This window comes from Trichechus manatus, unplaced genomic scaffold (assembly GCF_000243295.1).
Source record: "Trichechus manatus latirostris isolate Lorelei unplaced genomic scaffold, TriManLat1.0 scaffold00081, whole genome shotgun sequence".
NCBI classification, from domain to species: domain Eukaryota; kingdom Metazoa; phylum Chordata; class Mammalia; order Sirenia; family Trichechidae; genus Trichechus; species Trichechus manatus.
In genome coordinates, this window is record NW_004444017.1 from 8,124,975 (window position 1) to 8,144,803 (window position 19,829).

General features: G+C 36.0%; 1 protein-coding gene across 4 annotated transcripts in view; it reads right to left on the reverse strand.

Annotated features, from left to right (window-relative positions):
* The window catches only part of NTN4 (netrin 4), a 132,534-nt gene that overhangs the window by 18,950 nt on the left and 93,755 nt on the right, over positions 1-19,829 (reverse strand). For 3 of the 4 annotated variants that reach the window (XM_004381237.2, XM_004381236.2, XM_023735729.1), the window contains exons 6-7: positions 4,889-5,102; positions 4,410-4,525 (exon numbers count right to left, since the gene is read on the reverse strand). In XM_004381237.2, coding sequence (XP_004381294.1) covers positions 4,410-4,525; positions 4,889-5,102 — 330 coding nt within the window. The remainder of the gene's footprint in view (positions 1-4,409; positions 4,526-4,888; positions 5,103-19,829) is intronic. The other variant, XM_023735728.1, reaches the window with a different exon arrangement.

The following is a 19,829-nucleotide window of genomic DNA, read 5'->3' on the forward strand; positions in this document are numbered from 1 at the left end:
CATCTCACCCCAACAAGGCTAGCATTAATCCAAAAAACACAAAATAATAAATGTTGGAGAGGCTGTGGAGAGACTGGAACACTTATAGACTATTGGTGGGAATGTAAAATGGTACAACCACTTTGGAAATCGATTTGGCGCTTCCTTAAAAAGCTAGAAATAGAAGTACCATACACTCTTTGGAATATATCCTAGAGAAATAAGAGCCGTCACATGAATAGAGATATGCACACCCATGTTCACTGCAGCACTGTTTACGATAGCAAAAAAGATGGAAACAACCTAGGTGCCCATCAGTGGATGAATGGATAAACAAATTATGGTATATTCACAAAATAGAATACTACACAATAATAAAGAACAAAGACGAATTCGTGAAACATCTTATAACATGGAGGAATCTGGTAGGCATTATGCTGACTGAATTTAGTCAGTCGCAAAAGGACAAATATTGCATAAGACCACTATTATAAGAACTCAAGAAAAAGTTTAAACACAGAAGAAAATATTCTTTGATGATAACAAGGGTGGGAAAGGAGGGAGAGGGGTATTCACTAACTAGATAGTAGACAAGAATTATCTTAGGTGAAGGGAAGGACAACACACACTACAGGTGAAGTCAGCACAACTGGACTAAACCAAAAGCTAAGAAGTTTCCTGAATACAATCAAACACTTTGAGGGACAGAGTAGCAGGGGTGGGGGTCGGGGGACTATGGTTTCAGGGAACATCTAGGTCAACTGGCATAACAAAGTTTATTAAAAAAATGTTCTGCATCCCACTTTGGTGAGTGGTGTCTGGGGTCTTAAAAGGTAACGAGTGGTCATCTAAGATGCATCAATTGGTCCCAACTCACCTGGAGCAAAGGAGAATGAAGAACACTAAAGACAGAAGGAAAATATTAGCTCAAGAGTCAGAAAGGGCCACATAAACCAGAGAATCCATCAGCCTGAGACCAGAAGAACTAGACGGTGCCCAGCTACCACCAATGACCGTCCTGATAGGGAATACAACAGACAGTCCCTGACAGACCAGGAGAAAAGTTGGGTGCAGAACTCAAATTCTAGTAAAGAGACCAGACTTAATGGTTTGACTGAGACCAGGGGGACCCTGGAAGACATGACCCCCGGACTCTCTGTTAGCCCAAAACTAAAACCATTCTGGAGGCCAACTCTTCAGACAAAGATTAGACTGGACTGTGGAACGTAAAATGATACTTGTGAAGAGAGTGAGACTAAATGGGCAGCTTCTGTCTGGAGGTGAGATGAGAAGGCAGAGAGGGACAGGAGCTGGTTGAATGGACACGGGAAATACGGGGTGGAAAGGAGGAGTGTGCTGTCACAGTATAGGGAGATCAACTAGGGTCACATAACAATGTATGTATAAATTTTTGTATGAGAGACTAACTTGAATCGTAAACTTTCACTTACACCATTAAAAAAAAAAAAAAGAAGTAAAGGGGACTTAAAAGGAACTGGAGTCAGGTTCATTTTTCTGAAGGTAGAGATTAGGGTAAGGCTCTCCTCACTAATGGAAGGAGGCTGGGGAAAAAAAAATTCTAAAGATTGTTGACCATGGTCTGGGTGTGTGCTATTTAGCAAACTGCAGGCCTAGGTAAGTGAGTAGGGCCAGCTTCATGGGTATGATGCCTGTATAGTTGCACAGGGCCCCTGGCTCAGAAGGACATTGGTTTTTGTTTAATGCTCTGCTGTCCTTGTCTTGAAATTCCTAATCATTTTTGAACAAGGGGCTCTGCATTTTCATCTTGCACTGGGATCTGCACATTATGTAAATGGTCCTGTAAGTGGGCCTAGAAACTGAACCAAGTTGCTCTCCTTGTTTTCAAAGGATATAATGTATTAATATAATAGATATAGATATAACAAATGAATAAGTGTAATATAGTACAATGAAATTACATTAGAGATCATCAATAAAAAGATGGTTTAAAAATCTCTAGTTTGGAAAACTAAATATGTATCCTAGACAATTAAATATGTATTCTTGAGTTAAAAAGGAATTCTTAATGGAAATTACAAAAGATTTGGAAATGAGTGATAATAAAAATACCATATACAAAAGTCAGTAGGATGCAGCTAAAGAGTTCTTAGGGGGAAATTTATAACTTTAAATGTACTTGTTAAAAATAAGAAAGACTAAAAATAAATGAGTTGATCATTGTACTCACAAAGCTAGGAAAAAAAATAAAAGAGTGAACTTAGATACAATATAAGAAAGGAAATATTCAAGACAAAATCAGAAATCAATGAAAAAAAGTGAGGAAATAATAGATTGAATCAAACTAAATCAAAGACGCTAATTAAAACCAGCAAGATTAAAGCAAAAAGAAAAGAAGAACAAATAATGTTAAGGACAAAGAAGAGCCCTAACTACAGATTGAACAGATATTTAATAAATTATAAGTGAATACTATGTATAACTTTACATCAGCAAGATTTTTAAAAATTAAATGAAATGGGTAATTTTCTACAAGTATTTAATTACCAACATTGACTCAAGAATAAAGCACTTAAATTGATAATCATTAGAGATATTGAATCAGTAATTAAAGCTTCCTCTTACTCAAAGACACCATGCCTAGATAGTTTTATAGATAAGTTCTACTAAATATTCAAGTAGCAGATGACTCCATTTTTATATAAATAACTACAGAGAATAGGGAAAAAAACACAGTGAAGGGGAACATCTAACTCACTCAGGCATAAGCAGTACAATATATTATAGACCTATCTAAGTATAAACATAGATACAAAAATCCTAAGCAAACAAAGAAATAAAAACTCAAAAACTCTAGCAGATCAAATTCAGCAGTGTATGAATAAAAATACGTCCTGACCAATATGTCTCATTCCAGAACTAAAAGAATAACTCAATATCAGAAAATCTTAATGTCATACATCACATTAAAAAAACATGATTTTCTCAATAGATGCAGAGAAAGCCTTCGGTAAAATACAAAACTCATTAATAACAAAATTAGGAACAGAAGAAAAGGACTTTTACTTGATGAAAGCTACCTATCAAAAATCAACATCAAATATCATAGTTAATGGTGAAATTTTCCAAAATATTCCTATTAAATTTGGGAACAATGTCTTACTGGAGACCCTATCCAATGTAATAAGGCAAGGAAAAGTATGAGGTATAAGAAGTAAAAAGAGACAAAACTGTCCTTATTTACCAATAATAGGATGGTCTACATAGAAGAATTCAAAGGAATTGATAAACTAATATAATTAATAAGCAAGTACAGCAAAGTTGCCAGACACAAGATCAAAATACAAAAGTCAACAGTACTCCTGTATATCATTAATAATCATTTTAAAAAGTCACATTAAAAAAACCCTTCTCAATGGCAACAAAATCTATAAGATATCTAGAAGTAAATGTAATAAAAGACATACAAGACCTTTTTGGAGAAAAATGACAAAATATTATTGAAAGACCTTAAAAAAGACTGTAATAAGTGGAAGGATATACCATGTTCATGTCTGGGATTACTCAACATTATAAAACTATCATTTAAAAAAAAAATTTATAAAGTCAGTGTAGTTACAATCAACATCTCCACTGAGATTTTTGTGGGACTTTATAAATTTATTCTAAAATTCACACAAAAGCCCAAAATTCATTTCCATATTTAATTAATGTTAATTTGAATTTTATTATTTGGCTTATATTTAGTAAAAACTAAAATTACACTAAAAAACATAAAATTATTTTTGTTTTATAGTTGTAAAAAAACGATAAATATAAGGAGTTAACACCTAGCTTTTGCTTTGTACATATTTAAGTTATAGCTGATCTGTACATTTTCAAACGCGATATATTTGGCTAGCTCTCAACTGTGTAAAGCAGTATGGTTAAAGAGAGGGAAAAAACACACTAAAGTACTAACAGGGGTGCAGTGAGATTTTGGGTGTCTTATTTCTTTTTACTGTGATGTTTTGCATTTACCAAATTTTCTATAATAACTACATAAGTTACTCTAATAAAAAGGTCTATATTTCATAGTTGCAAATTTACGAGGTCACGACTTCACTAAACCTCAGAACTAAAGAGTTCCCAGTCATGGGATCCAAAAGCTGTTTCCTGGTATGTCATGCACAAATCACTGTTACTCAAAACTCCAACCAAAACCCCGTGCCGTAGAATCAATTCCAACTCATAGTAATCTTATAGGACAGAGTAGAACTGCCCTATAGAGTTTCTAAGGCTGTAATCTTTATGGAAGCAGATTGCCATATCTTTCTCCCATGGAGTGGCTGATGGGCTCGAATCGTTGACCTTTTGGTTCACAGTAGAAAACATAACAGCTGCACCACAAGGGCTCCTTTACTCATAACCAGACCTGGAAATATGATACCTGGTTATATCTGCTGTCTCACCTGAATGTCGAAGTGCAGAAAATCCTTGCTCATCCTCCCACTCCCAGGTTGGTTCACTATTATTGAGCACAGAATGGAAGTCAGGAACTTCATGATACCAGTCTATGTCTGTGCTGCTAATAAAATAGAAAATAATAAAGCACTTATTAGGGAATTTCTTAGAATTTGAATAAAGTATGTTTATAAAGATTTAAACCTTATCAGTTCCTATTCTTTCACTTTTCAGAAATAGTGTTTTCTCTCTGATATAAGGGTCAACTGTTGAGAATAATAATTTGTTTTGCAAAAAATGGACTAGCCCATCTCTATAATTTTGCCAAAACAAATTACTTGACTCTACAACTTGATAAAAATTCTTTAAAAAGTGTGCAAGTAAACCTTTGCTCCACTAACATTATGCAAGATTCCCCGAATAGCTATCAGATTTTCAAAAGAATCTGAAAGACACATAGATGAGAGCAAGAGCTATGAACATTTACCTGCTGATGCAATCTCCTGTGAGAGGGTCACAGCTCCCAGCACAGTCACAAGGTCTGCAGCCATAGTCTCCAAAGCCCCAGTATCCCACCATGCACCTTTCACAATGTGGCCCTGCCACCCCAGGCTTGCAAGGGCAGTCACCATTGCTGGGGTCACAGAAGGTCACTGAGCTGAAAGGAAGGACAGCTGATCCAACTGGATGGCAGGAACACACTACAACCAAGAAGACACACAAGGATCAATGAGTGACTCTAAGTTATCTCTGTGGCCATTTGGCCCAAAAATCCCAAAATGGTTTCCCCACACCACACTCAGAGAATGAAAACTAATTAAACCACACATAAGCAACATATAGTCATAAAAGCATGTCTTTTATGTGAAAATGAAAGTGTGTAAAAAAGAACCAAATAATTTATTCTAAAATTAAAGGCATTAGCTATGAATCAAAGATTAACTGTTAATGCTTTTTGGTTGGGGTAATGATGATAAACCAGCAAAGAAGACAGAAAAGGAGTCAGTGAGGAAGGAAAAAATCACGAGAGTGTGGTGTTCTGGAAGCCAAGCAAAGAAGGTTTCAAGGAGGAGGGCGATGTGTCAAATACTGATAGGTCAAGGAAGATGAAGAATGGGAACGGATTATTGCATTTAACAACATGAGGCCATTGGTGTCCTTGATAAGAACAGTTTCACGTAATAGTGTGTGTGGAACCTAATTAAAGAACACTCAGGAGTGAATGGGAGGACAGGAATTGAAGCACAAGTACAGACAGCTCTTTTGAGGAGCTCTTCTATAAAGGCACAGAAATGTGGGAGCTGAAACTGGATGGGTATGTGAACTCAAGTGATCATGTGGGGTTTTGTTTGGTTTGTTTTAAGATGGGGGAAATTACAGCATGTTTGATGTTGATGGGAATGATTCAGTAGAAAGGAAAAAATCAGTAACTAGAAGAGAGATGGTAGAATTGTGGGAGGTGTATACTTGAGTATACTTTAGTAGGAAAGAAGGGATGGAATCTGGTGTAAAAGAGGAGATGCTGGCCTTAGGTAGGAGCGTGATCAATTCATAGTTACCAGATGGAAAGCAGAGCATATGGACATAAATGTAAACAAGTGGATAGATGCAGTGGTGGGAGCCAGTGGGATTTTTCTTCCGACTGCATGTATTTTCTGGATGAAATAGGAAGTAAGGTCATCAGGTAAGAGGAAGGATGGGAGAGAGATGTTGGAAGTTGAGGAGAGAGGAGACAGTATGAAAGAGTTGTCTAGGAGAGTGGGAGAGTGAATAAGAGATTTAGGAAATGAAGTATAATTGCCAGGGAGCATGAAAGCCACATTTGAGAGGTTAGTGGTCATGAATTTATAGTGAGACCAGATACAATGGTTGGTTGTTTTTCTACAGCCCCATGTAGATGACAGGGTTCAGGATTGGTATAGGAGGAAAGTTGGCTTTAATATGGGTAGAGTTAAACCTAGCACTTCAGACTAGAATCTATAATCAGCCATTTCTGCAAGTCCTTGCTGTTAATCAAGAATTCTTCCCTTCAGCCTTTTTCCTGCTCCCACAATTGCCTACCATGATTGTACTGTTCACAGTCTGACAATTCCTAACATTTTCTTTGCTCCTGGAATAGCAAAGACAGCTGAACAAAGTAAAAAAAAAAAAAAAAGAAAAGAAAAAAAAAGTGCTTATTGGGTGCACAAATTCATGTACCCTAGCCTCAGTTGGTCTCCTACCTGATGCTCATTAACCTTATTTATTCAATTTTACCTGGCTTTTTTTTTTAATAATACTTATCACAGTGGCTGTCCCAGACCTTCCCCAGGCTTTTCAATTCACCCAACCCACTTGGTCTGAAGATTCTAGCTCATTGATAATATTCAGACTATCTGATGTAACCTCTTCTGGATAACCTTTTCTACATTTCAGAATCTCTTTATTGCCATCTTTCCACTCCTTTCTCAGAGAATCAAGCGAGAAATACTGGGAGCAATCGTCATTTCTGGAGTTGCCTCTCACTACCTCTGTGATCTTGGGCAAGATATTTAACTTTCCTGAACCTCGATTTCTTTAGTGGGATATCTACATCTCATGAGGAATTAGTGAGGATGAAATTATTTTACATGAAATTACATCAGCAAGGCACATAGCCAGGGGTGGATTAACCAGTAAGCAAGGTACACACGGGCCTACATTAAGCAAGGTATGCATGGGTTTACTTGTGTTTACTTACTAATCTGTAGTGCAGAATTTCACATGAGTTTCACCACATCTTTGGGCAATCCATCGCTGCACATAGCACACTGCCTGACACCTAACAGGCCAACTATATTCCTGCCAAGTCTTCTCAACTAATATTCTAGATCCCAATCAATCCTTTCTTTCTCCCCTTGGAAACTTGTTTTATTATTTTCTTTGTCATTAAAACCACTTAAGTACAAATCTCAACTACTGACTAACTGCATGATTTTGAGCAAGATACTTATTTTGTCATTATCTCAGTTTTCTTGTCTGTAAAATGGAAATAAGAATAATATCTACCCTCATACAGTTCTTCTCAGGAGTAAAGAGATCATGTATGTGAAGTACTTAGTGCACATTATTATTATTAACTAATTAATTCAACAAACAATTATTGTAGAAGTGTCAGGACTATGCTTATATAAGAAACGGTATCAGCCTTAAACAAACTCATTAACTTGTGGAGAGGTAAACAAAAATTTTTCATACACTGTGTTAAGTACTATAATAGAAGTATATATGAAGTGCTATAGGAGCCGAGAGGCAAAACCAACATAGGCTTAGGGAATAAGATATGGTTCATAGAGGATGGGTCGTTTAGACATTTGAGCCCAATCCTAAAAGATGAGTAGGAGTTTGCAAGTTGGAAAGGAGAAGAATGCAGCTTATTAGTTGCTTTTTCCAGCCTGGTCTACAGATACTCTCTCCATTGCACTTTATGTTTCTGCAAAACTCTCTCAGCTTCCTGAACATGTCAAACTAGTTCATGCTTCAGTGTGCTTTGCCATGCCTGGATTTTCTTTTCCCACCTTGTCCATCTGGACGCTGACATGCTTTCTCATCCCACCACCTTCAGGCAGTTAACCATTCTCTTCTCTGTGCTACCTCTGTTCTTTGTATATATTTTTATTTTGGTGTACCACAGTACATCATTAGTATTTGTTTATATGCTTGTCTCCCCTACTACTAGACTCTGATTTCATTGACAGAAGAATCTTTATCTTCTTATCTTTGTTTTCTAGGCTCCAGAAGTGGCTAGTACATAGTAGGTGAAAGACATTCCAGGCTGTGGGAATCATATATGAAAGGGCATGGCCTATTTGGGGAATGTGAAAAGTTTAGTGTATCTGGAGTATAGATCTAGTGGAATGCAGTTGAAGGACATGAGGCAGAAGAAAATGCTGTAGAGTTACTTTACGGCCAGATTGTGGAAGTGCCTAACCAAGAAGTTGAATTTTATCCTGTGGGCATAAAGAACCATAAGAAGTTTTAAAGCAGAACCATGACATGGTCATAATTTATTTTGACAGATACTTTGGTGGCATTGTGTGGAATAGACTAAAGTGGGGAGAGACCGGTGGCAGGGAAACCAAAAAAATGAGAGATAACGAGAAACTGGAATAAGGCAATATATGTGAGAATGAGGAGGAAAAGTTGGATGTGAAAACATTTTTTTTTTTTTTTTTTTAAAGATAGAACTGATAGGATTTGGAGGCCCTATGGATAAGGAAGAGGAAGTTGTTGAGGCGACAGAAATCGAAACTGAAGATAATTTTAAGGTTTCTAGTTTACGAACCCAAATCACTAGTGACATCATTTACAAAGATTCATAATACTGGACTAGAGTAGTTTCGGGTAGAAAGATCCATGTTGTGGGAGGAAGCAGGAAAGTGAGGGAGAAGCGAATGAGTTTAGGTTTAGACATGTTAATTTGAAATGTATGAAGGACACACTAATAATATAGTAGGCAACTGGAAGTAATAATCTGAAGACTAGGAAAAAAGTTGGAGCAACAAATATAGTTCTGAAAGTTGTTAGCTTATGATAATTGAAACTAGCAGGGCTAGACGAGATTTCCCAGGGATAATGGTATATAGAGTGAGAAGAAGACCAAGGATGGAAGACTGGAGACCATCCATATAGTACAGACAGAGGAGGAGAATTGTGGAGCACATTGATAAGGACCAGGAAAAGAGGGAGGAAAAGAACCAAGAGAGTGATGTCATGGAAACTATAGGATGACAAAGTTTTAAGTGGTTAAAGGTGTCAAGTAATGTAGAATCTCAAGTCACATAAAATTGAAAGTAGGTCATTAACATGTCAATCAGGAGGTCATTGGTGATTTTGGTGAGAAAAGGAGCCGAAGAAGTACAGGCATGAGTAGTATACTACTCTTATTAGATTTCTCTTTCTTCTTTTTTTTTAAACGTATAATTATTAGAGCAGTGGTTTTCAAACTAGCATGAATGCATAAAGTTTGCAAAAATTCCTTAGATGGTCTGCACAAGCTCTTCTCTCCTCTTTTAATGCTTTCCTTGTTTCAGAACCACGCAATAGAGCATGGAATGTTACTTTTTTCTGCAAAAGGTATGGATTATCTTCTTGGGAAGAATCTCGTATCATTCATTTATTCACTCACTCACTCAAACAACAAGTGTTGGTAGTAATAATTCTAATGCTTATGAAGCATTTGTAGTTTACAAAACACAGTCAGTTTAAGGCCCTTCATACTGTGACCCTAGCTTACTTTTCCAGTCTTACCTCTCATTACCCTCTTACATATAGCCCATATTCTAATTAAATGGGATAAATTCTAGACATACCCTGATCTTTCTTGTTTCTGTGCCTTTATTAGGTTCAACAGGAAAATCCTTCCTCTCATATCTGTTTTTTAAAATTCTATCCTTCCTTTAAGATCTGTATCAAATATCATCCCTAAGGGTTATTCCTAGAGGGGCATAGGGCAATTCAGTCACTGGGGTGGTGGAAGTGCTTAAGATAGGAGCTCTGTTGACATTTCTCTTGTCAAAGACAGAACTTTTGAAATTGAAGTTTCATGATATTCAGGAAAGAGAGTGAGGTGGAGCACCCTTCCCTCTACTACCCCCTCCAACACCTCAGTAAATGTGAGGCCCAGGGCAGCTACTGCAGTTGCCCATCTAAAGGTCAGACTGACCTTATGTTCTTTTAGAAGTCATTCCTTATCTCAGCACAGTTGGATATGATTTATCCTTTTTTGAAAACCTCTAGTGCTTTAAAAATAACATTTCTTATAGTTCTGATCACATTCTATTTTGCATTACAGACCAGTGGATGTTTTACTTTCTCTCTTTATCTAACCAGTCTGTAAATTTCCTCAAGGTGAGCATAGGTCTTACTCACCTATCCCCTGCAGTGGTGCTTAGCCCAATAAGAGCACAGTCTTTGGAGGCAGACTTGAGTTCAACTTCTAGCTAAATTTCTTTATCTTTCTGAGCCCCATATTTCTTTTTCACCAGGGTATGTTGAGGGTGGACTGAGCAATACTGTATGTACCTGTCAGTTAGTAAGCAATTATCAAGTGGTGGATAACCGCTCTTCAGAAAATAACTGTTGAATTGAATTAACAGGTAGTGATGAAAAAGTTATTTACAAAAGGCAGTGGAGGAAAAAACCATAAGAGACATTGCTTTAAAGGTTGATGTATGTGTTTTTTAAGGTAGCGTTCACTTACTCAACAAGGATTTAACGAGCCCTTACTATGTACTAACTACTGAGAAAGTTGCTAGGGATGTAATTTGAATAAAATAATCTTGGCTCTTGAAGAGAGCCATAGTTTAGAAAAATAATTATGCCAAGATAAAAAAAAATCTCACCTAATGCGAGGAGAAAAGTAAAGATTGTACTTCTAAAACATAGAGTTCCTTAGGAGAATGGCTTTATTTAAATTCATACAGTTATAGTAATTGCTGTTTCTAAATTAAATCCCCTAATTTTTTTTTTATTTGGTTGGATTTCATTATGAGGACATTTAGTTATTTTCTATTAATGTATCAAAACACTACTGATTTGTTACTTGTTTTAAATTAAGAATTTGAAGGGATTATATAATGTGACTATATCAAAATGCAGTGTTCTAAATTATTTGGAAAATGACCTTAGGTGAAACCATGTACTTCAGTATGAAAATTTCATCATTTTGAAATGGCTAATCAACAGTTAACTGGATCACTCAGTTAAGCCATTTGGTCAGCTTAGTTCTTGGCAACACATAGGTGAGATTGATGAGGGAAGGTGTTATAGGACCTCCATCTATTGTAATATATAGCATTCTACCACCACCACTATCTTTTCCTCCAACAGAAAATTCAGGCATTTCTAGGATTTGACCTTTTTGTACTACCATATATTTAAAAACCTACACACATTTCAGGAATGACCAGAAAAGAATGTGATTCTATCACATGTACTAGTGGATCTCTGTCACTGTGACTTTTTGCATAATTACAAGATAAAAATACCATTTGGAAACTATGCAGAACTAGCTCCAGGCAGAAAGCCCTGACACTTATTATGGAATACTTTTTCAGACTGCACACCAAGACTTGCCTTGCATACCTATCTTCTGAAGTTTGTAAAGCAGTGAATATCTGACACACATAATCTAAGTTTCTTAGTTTCTTCTAAAATGCAAATATATTTTCTTCTTGCTTGGGGAAAAAGGGGGATCTTATTAAGTTCTGATTCAGGTTCTGATTCCCCAACATATATATCTAACAGATTGTTGATCCTAGAATGTAATCCAAGCACTTACTTTTCCACAGATGAATGTCAAAGTCACAAACCAATTAGAATGATATATATCCTTGACTTCAGCTTTTTCTTTCTTCTTCTTCGACATAAACCATAATAGTGAATATTGAACTGTCATAATGTGCTAACATTCTAGACTTAATTATTCCTTTCATTATACTTTTTGGAGTATACACCTGTGTGAACTGTTCTTAAAAGCCAAAATGGCGCTTTGAGTGAGACAGCCAGATACATTTATAAGAAAGCTGTGTAGTCTATCTAGATGCAAATCATTCTTAGAGGAGTAATCATCCTCCCCTCCCCTCCCACCCCATTGCCCTAAGCTGCCATATTGGCAAAATAAAAAATTACTGAAAATATCATTTTAATTCACAATTATTTTCACAAGAGTTCTTTAAAAAGGCAAATGACTTATTTTGAATAGGACATCCTGTACTGGTGTGTCCAGCTATAAAACCTGAAGAAATAATCCAAAACTTTCAAAAGAGTTGAGACAGGGGAAGTGGGCACTTCACATATTTCACAACAGGTCCCCTTCAAATAATAAATTTAGATAATTGCTAAATGTTATACAAATTTTCCTTACAGATAATGTTTGAAGCAATGCATCTATTAGGTGAAGCACTGTCCCTCTATAGAGCATTTACAGAAAACAGGATATGAGGCTGCTCTGGAGGCTTTTCTAACCAGGAGACATAACTGTTAATGAAACAATGGCTCAACACATTTTCAAATAACCTTGTGTATTCATAAGGCTCTGAAACTAGTATTTGTTTCAACCACAAAGGCTGACAAAAATTCAGCTGTTTGGAAACTGTCTATAAGATCTATTAGGAAGACAGAAAACAAGCTTAGGAATCAAGATGAGTTCAAATTCTAATTATGAGACTTATTCTTTGTTAAGACTTTCTTTGCAAAATTAACCTTCTCAAACTCAATTTTCTCATTAATGAAATGGGAATAATAATACCTGTGCCTAGGGTTATTTGTGTGAGGATTAAATGAGATAGTATATGCACAGTATTTAGCAACAATACAGGAATTTAGTGTCACCAGATGCTCAAAGAATAACTATTATTATCTGACTGAAACCTATTAGTTTAAAAATGCCCATCATTCATTCATTCATACCTTCACCAAAGAGTTTTTGAACTTTAGTGTTGACAGGAACTATGCTGGGGGCTGAAGATACAAAGATGAAGACAAAGAGTCACATTTCTTGAGTAGGAGAAGAGAGATGTGCAAATAAGTAAGTACAGGACACTATTAGTGTTATAGCAGAGGTAGTCCATAGTGCATGGGAGCACAGAGGAAAGAGTAATAAATGCCTCATTGAAGGTACACATTGTTTTCTTTAAAGACAATTAATAATCTAACTATATATCATTAATATTGAAATATTGAATAAATATCATTAATCTAACTATTGAATATACAATGCACTGCCAGAAGAACGAACAAATCTGTCTTGGAGGAAGTACAGCCAAAATGCTCATTAGAAGCAAAGATGGTGAGACTTTGTCTCATGTACTTTGGACATGTTATCAGGAGGGATCAGTCCCTGGAGAAGGACATCATGCTTGGTAAAGTAGAGGGTCAGTGAAAAACAGGAAGACCTTCAAGAAGATGGACTGACACAGTGGCTGCAACAATGGGCTCAAGCATAACAACGATTGTGAGGATGGTGCAGGACCAGGCAGTGTTTCAGTCTGTTGTACACAGGATCGCTATGAGTCGGAACCAACTAGACAGCACCTAACAACAGCAACAATCATCTAACTGGCTTTCAAAATAGACTGAAATCCCTTGCTTTGCACCTGGGAAGAATTTGGTGGCAACATAGGAGCACACAGGGGCTTTCTTGACTACTCTTAAGTCCTCCTATGGAATTAGATTCCTTTCCTGTTAAAAGTTCCTTTCCTTGGATAAAAAGAATTATCTGTTACTATTCTCACTTTGTGGATGAGAATGTTGAACAAAAGTAGGGTGTGATCTATGGTCTTGCTGCTTATTGGGGGGTAGCCAGCAAGGTATTGTAGGATAAAAGTCACAGTTGTCAAGCTACATGGACATAATAAATATGTAAATATGAGTACAAAATGGCCAGAAACATAATGGAAGAGTTATGGCTCCCTTTATTCTGATGGGGTTGCTAAAGCTTTTGATGGTGGAGTCAAAGGAAACCATTGCTACCTTTCATCTTTATTCTCACCTTCACTGGAACTGTAGAAGTATATTTGCATGTCTTTCACTCTCCAGAGTGTGACCCATGATATCAACCTTACTGTAAAAACAACCAGTTGAGCTCAGGCTCTTACCCCTTTAAAATTGCCAGGATTCTTCAGTATTACCTGATGGCTCTAGCTTTTGCTATTTTGTTAGTAAATGTTATGCTGGGTGCAAAATACCCTGAAGTATTTGCTCCTGATTTAGCTTTTCTAAAAAGGAACTCAAAGTTCAAGGCCTCCACTGGGAAAGAACCTGCTTGTCCAGCCCTTCCACCACTGACCAGTCACCACTCCTTCAGCAGTGCCTCCCAGGCTCCTAACATTATTTTCTCCTGAAAAGGCCAAGGCCCTACAGAATTCCTAATGGGTGATGGGGAATTTTTAATAGCAAAGTCATTTCAAAAGCTGCCTAGCTGCCTGCTGAGGTTCTTAGAGGGGATGGGAGTTAAGGGAGATGACTTTGAGATACAGCTCTAAGCAAAAAGGTGATGGTATGAACTGTTAATAATATATTAAATGTGAAGCCAAACATTAGATACAACAAAGTCTTCTGGCTTTTTTGGTATTGTTTTCTCCCTTCCTTCTGCTATCAACTATTTTTGATATTAGATGAATAGTAGCTATAAAAAATAAGGAAAAAATTGTAAATGAACTTTACTTTGTGAAAAGCATTATGGTTTACCCCCTTACTATCCTAGGGAACAATTTTCCATTATCCTTTAAATGTTTATATACATTGTGTTCAAAGATAGCTAGTTCCACAATATTCAAAGTGTGTGTTAATTGAAATATAAAATGCCAGAATAAATGAGAAAATAATCTAAATTAAGATTTACCTTTCATTTACTAAAGTGCAGTGTCTCTGGAAAGAGTTATTGTACATCCTCCACAAAAGGAGATCCATTTATCCATTAAATTTAGTCATTCCTGCCTCTCTAATTTTTTAAAAAAATAAATGTAAGATACTTAAGCGTATTTCCTTTCTGTCTTCTATAAACTCTTAAATGCATAATGCAAATAAATACAAAAGTCATACCCTTTATTTTTAATGCTTTATTATGTTACCACTGCTCTGACCCTCAATTTGATTTCTGTATCATTCCTTTTCTGTTTACTAGTTGTAACTGAGTCAGTGCCCGGGTATTTTTAAGAGATCTTAGGTAGTTAAAGGAGCCCTGGTAATGGAGTGGTTAAGAGATCGGCAATAGGGTCACTATGAGTTGGAAATGACTTGAGACAGTGGGTTTGGTTTTCTAGGTAGTTAAAAAGCCAATTTTATATTCTTGGTTTGCTACTTCAGTTAAAACAGAAGGATGTGCTTTTGAGTGTACAGATGAATTTTATTATGGGAAACTGTTTTGAATAATTTTGGTAACTCTAATTTGCTTTAAAGGGTTTGGTTATATCATACACCATTATCCTTTTTTTTTTTTTTTAAGAAATACCACTTGCCCAGTTACTTGTATTCCCAATGCACTCAGGTACCTGGCCAGGGATTGGGGTCATCTCCAACTCCTTTTTTCCCATGGAGAAACAAGCCCTATTGCACATCTCTCCTGTTTCTTAAATCTCTCTTTTGAACTGATGTAATTAGTCCTTGTTACAGTCTGTCACTGCACCCTTTATTTTTTCTTCATAACACATGTTGCAGTTCTTAATTACGTATTTACCTGGGTAAATTTATTGTCTGTTTCCATGGAGGTAGGGATCTTGTCTCTTTGTTGTATATACATTGACTAGCAGAGGCCTGCCAAATAGTAGGTACTGAAGAAATATATATTGAACTTTTAAAAATGGATGAATTGTAGTCACTTAATAAATATTTCTTAATGATTAAATGGTCTTCTGTCCTCCAATATAATCTCTTTATGATTTTTCACCCTCACTGCTGTTTCTGTAGTACACTGTGACATGGTCTAGAAGGTAGTAACCAAATCTTTTTTTAAAATCTAGGACCATGCCTGACTCATGTTAGGGACTCAACCAATTGTCTCATTAAGTGAAAATTATGAGATGATTTTATGTTTTGATGAACCTTCCAAAAGACTCAGTACTTATTTTATAGATTTCTAGTATCTTAGCAGTACAGTATTACAACATTATAAGATACTAGAAACAAACAAAAAAATCCAATAAATCCATAGAAAGCTAAAATGGTGAAAACAAAATGAATCATTCTGAATCTTCCCAGCGCAAGACTATTCCCTATGTGAATGCAAAACGATTTTCCTACATTTAGTGCTTTACACAGTTGAGTTTTATTATTTATAATAAAAGTTCTTTATTCTAACTCTGTAGTAACATTCCCCACCCATAAATGCCTTTCACTGGCAGCAAAATTTTTTAACCACATTTATCAATCTGAAATTCCTTTTCCTCACTTTCATCCAATTATATCTAGTTATGACTCTTCGTTCTAGGGAAGTAAATTATTTTTTGCTACTCCCCTATATCAGCTTACACTTTTTCAGTATCTGTAAACAGTTACTGTAGTCTTTCTGAGAAGTTTCCTCGTTAACCTGAGAATATTTATCTTCTTTATTCGTTAGTATCTCCCTTTTAAAAATCATTTTTGTTGGGCTATCTTGAACACTCTCCAACTTTACATGGCTATTTATTAGTAAGCAGGGCCTCACTCAAAACCAAAACCAAATGCCATAGTTTGGTTTTTTTTTTTAAACTAGGTTCCTTAAACATTATTTTTGGTTCTAATATATATGCCTGATTATTTCTGCCTTTGTTTATTCATTTTGTTTTCATAAACTGGGTCACAATGTGGAGTAGAGGTCTTTGGATCTTTGTAGGTCTTTGGATCAAGGTCTTTGGATTCAGATAAACCTGGGTTCAACTCCCAGCCCTGCCACTGACCAGCCATGTGAACTTGGACATATTACATAATCAACTTAAGCCTCAGTGTCCTTATTTGTGTATCTCCTGGGTGGTGCAAATAGTTAACATGTTGAGCCGCTAACTGATAAGTTGGAGGTTTGAATTCACCCAGAGGTGCCTTCGGAGAAAGGCTTGGTGATCTACTTCCAAAAAAATCAGCCACTGAAAACCCTGTAGAGCACAGTTCTACTCTGACACGCATGGATCTCCATGAGTAAGAATCGACTTTACTGTACCTGGTTGGTCCTTATTTGTAAAACAGAAAAGACACCATCTGTCCCATTAAGATATTAGGTGAGATAACGTATGTAAATTGTGCAGTTCAGTGTCTGATGCATAGCAGACATTCAGCAAATGCTATTTGTTGTCTTCTTTATATCTCGTATAACTTTGTCTGGACTTTCCTAGGCTTTCAGTATTTTAGAATGATTTGTTTGATTATTTAATACTTGTCTTCTTCAAGTGCAGAATGGCATATTATTTATTTATTTAGTGAATTACACATATCATTTTGGAGACATTTTAGAGAATTTATTGACCTCTCCCACTTCTCTTCCCAAACCTGACTGGTTTTTATTATTTGTCAATTTATAAAATTTCTCTTTTTTGGGGGGTGGATTTTAATATGTGTTATTTAATCTCTTTTTTTTTTAGGATAGGCCTACTATGATTATTACATTATGATATATCTATTTTTTCTATCTCTTTCACTTCTTAACCTTTGGTTTATTTCCTAGATTAAAAAACACAACAAAACTGAGATTAAAGTTTCCCTACTGTCAAGTCACTAGTTCTATTTAAAGTCTGCTTTTCCAAAACAGTTACTTCATATTGATTCTATGCTGGAATCATTCACAGCTGCTTCAATATAAAACAAAGATGTTTAAGTTGTTTATATGACATAAAATGAAGTCATGTGGCTTTGCTTAAACTACAATTTGAGAGGAAAAGCCCACTATGCTACTATCTGAAGAGACCTCAGTGACCCTTGGGAAATTATCCTTTTCTGAGATAGAGTGGAACAGAGGCACAGGAATGAATAATAGAACGTGTTTATAGGTTCCTAATTGTGTCACTGTGGTAATGTATTCTGGGTTTGATTGATTTAAAAACTTTACTTCTAAGACAACTTAAAGAGAACAAATAGCCATACCAGAAGTAGAACAAAAAATTGTTAAATATAGATACAAGTAAACAGAGAAACGCAGAGGTTCTTCTTGGAGCATCATGACAGTCTAGAGCAAGACAATCAGCCACCCAGAGACCTGCGTTTCCATCAGTTGAACTGTTGTCATCTAAGCCAGCAAGAAGAAAAAAAAGATAGATTTGGATGATAGAAACTTCTCGTTACAAGGATAGTTGGCTATTAGGGTAACAGTAACCAAGTAACCGTAAGGTATCTTGGTAAACAGTTGGTTTGGGTTTTAGGGCAGAAGGACCGAGTTTATTTTTACTCACTCTCTGCTAAAAGGCAACTGGCTACATTTATTTTGGCCCATCAGGGAGGAAGGAAGGGCATGTCAGTTTTTCAAGAGGTTGTTTTCTTTAATAGGGAATGAATTCTGCTCTTTTCCGTTTGCTGATTTTTCTTTAAATATGGAGAGAAACTATGCAATAGTTAAAAATATGTGCCTTGACATGATAGTCAATGCATTTCTTGTAAAGGAACTAACTGGCCTATAGAGATGTGGCTATCTATTTCCTAAAAAAAGAGCTAGTTTTCTTCTACAAAGCACTTCTTTAAACATCTGATTCAAACCATGTCTTCTACTAAAGCAAGGGAAATTTTCTATAGAAAAGTATCATGGAATAGCTATCAATATCACATACCCAACCAATTCCCCATCCATCTAATATTTGACATATCCTTTAGTGTTAAAAGGAGACGAGAAAAGGAGGACTTCATAAAGAACTAGATTCAATGATTATTTAAATATGGACACAATAATATACCTATAGCAGCTTAATGTTATGTTCTGAAATATGTAAATATAGAAGTAAAAGTAAACTGCCAGTGAATTTTTATTATAAATCCTAGACTTATTATAATAATTCACTTTAAAGTATAAGGTATTTATGGTAAATAAATCTATATACTCTGAATAGAAGGGAATTCTCCAAATGGAATTACCAGGTATTCATTTTGAAACTGTTACATGAAAAACAGATATCTTAGAATTTCTGCAGGAATTTTCTTGGAGAAAAGCAGAGAGGTTGTATGTTAGACATTCTTGAGTGGAAAAAGATAACTGACAAGAATGCTTATGAACATTTATATCTATTAGTGTGTCAGGAAAAACATGTCTAGCCAGAGTTTTAGTAATCCTTTAGAATTTTCTGTTAGAGATATGGCTAATTTAGTGGGTAGATTAAGTTATGGATGATTATTAACACAAAATATTTCATCTAAGTATGAGAGTGAACAGAACTCACACTAGATACAGGAATGGTACATGCAGTGGTTCTCAAATACTGGCCAGAGACCAAAGGCTGGATCAGAATCACCAATGATGCTTTCTTTTTTTTTCCTGTCCTCATCCCCTCTTCAAGATTCTGATTCAGTAAGTCTGGGGCAGGCCTCTGAGATTCTATATTTTCAGTAAGTGCTCCCAAGTGATTCTGATCAATACCCAGGCTTGGCAATTAACGACTAGAGAGGAGGAGCAGTGCTTGAGATCAGACAAGTGGGATTGTGAAGGTAGAAGGCAAGATTTTATCTAAGGAGAGAAACCATTCTGCCTTTGGTGTAGACTATCTGACTTCCTGATGAAAAATGATCTGGTAGCTTGAAATTGACCATAGTGGAAATATCTAAACCACAGAAATAGGCAAATGCTACACACAGGGCTTTTTTCTTTTCAGAGAGCCAGTTTACCAGCACACTACTGCCTTGTAGGGTTATTTTCACATTTTTAGTGTGCCTGCCATAGAAAAATCTACTTAGGTTGTAGGAGACCAAAGCCACATAAGTACATAGTGACTTTAGTGGTTTCAAGTGAGTTACTCTAAGAG